This window comes from Saccostrea echinata, unplaced genomic scaffold (assembly GCF_033153115.1).
Source record: "Saccostrea echinata isolate AGI-Se365-2 ecotype Australia unplaced genomic scaffold, CSIRO_AGI_Sech_v1 ptg000004l, whole genome shotgun sequence".
Lineage (NCBI taxonomy): Eukaryota > Metazoa > Mollusca > Bivalvia > Ostreida > Ostreidae > Saccostrea > Saccostrea echinata.
Window position 1 is genome coordinate 4022243 of NW_026889753.1, and position 2952 is coordinate 4025194.

Consider the following 2952-nt stretch of genomic DNA (forward strand, 5'->3'; position numbering starts at 1 on the left):
TAATTATATTGAGAACATACTTAGCTTCCAAAATTATTCTTAGAATTTGCTTCTACTTATTAAATTGTGATCTTCATGTCTGTCTTTGAAAATTTACATTATATATACCCCTGTGAGCAAAGTTGTCACAACACAATCGTTACAAATCATGAAATGAAATTTTGTTTATATAAAGATGAACAACAAAAACAAAGATTGCTTTCGACCTTGCAATCGTCTAGGACTACGGTCCTGTTACTAATATTCAGAAAAGGAAAGTTTTGAAAGTATATTTTTTCTACAGTTATTTAAATTTAAAAAAAGAAACGTTTCAAAGTTACACCTGTAACATACATTCACAATGAAGACGGAAGGAAAAATTTAAGACTTCAAACTACTCATTTTCATCTTTTTTCGTATCCTTCTATATCGCTAACAAGCAAATTCGCCACTTTTGTGTTAAAAGTGCATGTGTAAGCAACTATTAATGAAGACTACAATAAAAAATCCGGTCACTTTTGTGTTAAAAGTGCATGTGTAAGCAACTATTAATGAAGATGACGATAAAATAACAAATCCGGCATACTTTAAATTTATCCGATGGAATACCGGTTGCCAGAAGGTTAAAGAACCTTAAAATCAACGATGAAATTCATATAAGTATTTTCTAATCAGTGCTTATTTTGTCATATTTTGGATACCTTTGGTATATAAGAAAGATATATAGACTAAAAATATAAGAAATATTTCACTCCCGTTTAAGATCAGATTTCTTCAAACATTAAAAATTAATTATTTTGATCGCAAGCACTTACAAATTTCAACTGGTTATGAAATTTATTTCTGTAGTTTTATTTTTTGATTTTTTTCCCTGCATCATAAATTGCAAAAAAGAAACAAAACACTTTTTATAATAAATGTGCATAATTAACACACATTTCATTTTGTAATTTACATGTATTAATTACAAATATAAAAGATATATAGTCTGGACAAAAAATCATTAACTAATAGCTATACATTTGTGGAAGAAGTGGTCTTGGTACAATAAGAGCGGGTGATTGTTTATGAAACAAGTCTGCATAAGAGGATGCATGCTCTGAATATACACCAAAATATGGTCCCATCATTCTGTGGGCGTTTGCCAGGTTTGCTTCAGCCAATAGTTCTAAACTTACTGAGGTCTGTCTCTTCCATTTTGTTCTGAAAATAAGACCAAAAAATATTTAATGAAAAAATAAAAACTATTATGTAAGTAACTAACATAACTTGCTGTTGAGCTTAACGTTTTCTAATAAATAAAAAATACTGATGTTTTTTTATATTTATATATATAATGCAAAAATAGATAAGAATACTGAATTGTCTTGACAACCCACCTTCTATTTTGGTACCATGTCTTGACTTGCGTGTCAGAGAGTCCTAATTTTGTAGCAAGTTCCATTCTGTCCTGAACACTGAGATACTTCTGTCTAGCAAATTGCTTCTCTAAGCTGTTGAGCTGGTGATCGGTGAAGGCAGTTCTAGCTTTCCGTGGTTTCTTTATTTTAGACACCGTGTCCAGGCCCGGATATCTTCGAGAAGAGTCTGTAAAAGTAATAATGGGCTGTCATACTTCAATAAATGATGAAACCTTTGTTTTAAAAGTAATAAATTGCACTGATATTATAATGTTTAAAATGGATGAACTCAGTTTCCTTGAGTATATACTGTAGAATCATATAATATCTATTTTTCGTTTTATAAAGATATAAAAAAAATTTCGATCTTAGCAAATGATAATTTTATTCTCGGAATTACAGAGTCCCTTTGCATACCTGGTGAACAGCAGGTTTCTGATACTGGGGAGTGTAGATCCTCATCCGTTTCTCCGTTTGAGGCAGTCTCAGATAAATTGTCGACGTCATTGTCGTCATCTCTTTCCCTCGTCGATAAAATATCACTTATCATAAAAGAAGTCTTCTTCGTGGAGGGTTTGCAACCATTGTCTCTCGGTGAAAAGCATGGACTTTTAATGCTCTCACTCGGAGATGGAGATTTGCAAGTTCCAGTGAATTCTTCAATGTTTCTGTTCCAAATTGCTCCTTGTGCCGAATGGACGATGGAAAGCATTGGTCTTATTCGTTGATTTGGACAAATTTGATAGGTTTTAATGAATTCCATTATGTTGATAGTCTATATCACTGCAAGTTCTGTATATTGCTGAGGAAGTTTTAAATTTTTATATTGGTGTCAACAAAAGAAATCTTGCAGAACCAATGGCAGTCTGTTCTGCACCTTACCGTACTGGTGTCCGGTTACACTTCTAGAGGGCGGGTCTTCCTGCTTTTTGATTTATTGGGGAAAAAATTTGACAACAGACTTACGTTTTGAGCTTTTGTGGGCAGATTGCTTTGCAAATGTCTAAATGCTTTTCGAAGAATAAACGACTCCTATTTGAAATATGTAAATTATTTTTGAATTCAGATATTTTTCATTATTTCTAGGTCTCTCATTTTCTTGTATTACACTAAAAATTTGGTTGCACATGCATATATTGATATGTTCACAAATAAACTGGATGAAATCTCACCATGTCTACCTACCTATTACAAAACACTTGAAACTATAAGCAGTAGTTAACAGTCTTGTAGTTTTATTGGAATTAATGCCGACAAACAATTTAAACGGTAAATTGGACTGTTACAATAATAAAACTCTCACTTGCCTCAATACCATACACCTGTACATCTTTTCATAATATAAGCAGTATTATTTGCTATCAGAAATTTGCTTGACTAATTGTTATATTTCAACTTTACATATCAACATACCTTTTAAAACCCGTTTTGTTTTTATTCAAGTAACTGTCAATAAATTAGACTGATTTCATTCAGATCATGCGTGTGATTTTTATACTTGAGCAAACATATAAGAGAGAGTTTTTTTGTACCCTTCACAAGCCTTCAAATGTCAAATGTTTATTCCTTATCG

At 31.8% G+C, this 2952-nt stretch overlaps 1 protein-coding gene across 1 annotated transcript; it reads right to left on the bottom strand.

Annotated features, from left to right (window-relative positions):
* Positions 1 to 986: 986 nt before the first annotated feature.
* Positions 987 to 2142, bottom strand: LOC133179258 (barH-like 1 homeobox protein). Its single transcript, XM_061314046.1, has 3 exons — positions 1797 to 2142; positions 1359 to 1566; positions 987 to 1182 (listed from the first exon to the last, which is right to left on the bottom strand). Exons 1-3 carry the CDS (start codon positions 2140 to 2142, stop codon positions 987 to 989), a joined length of 750 nt encoding a protein of 249 aa, XP_061170030.1.
* Between the last annotated feature and the right edge of the window lie 810 nt (positions 2143 to 2952).

Bases quoted from the DNA above. Each gene is read 5' to 3' on its own strand.
- LOC133179258 (XM_061314046.1), bottom strand. From the start codon at position 2,142: ATGGAATTCATTAAAACCTATCAAATTTGTCCAAATCAACGAATAAGA. The intron at 1,567-1,796 runs GTATGCAAAGGG...TTACTTTTACAG, and splicing joins AGAAACCTGCTGTTCACCAG to ACTCTTCTCGAAGATATCCG. The intron at 1,183-1,358 runs GTGGGTTGTCAA...TCTTATTTTCAG, and splicing joins ACATGGTACCAAAATAGAAG to AACAAAATGGAAGAGACAGA.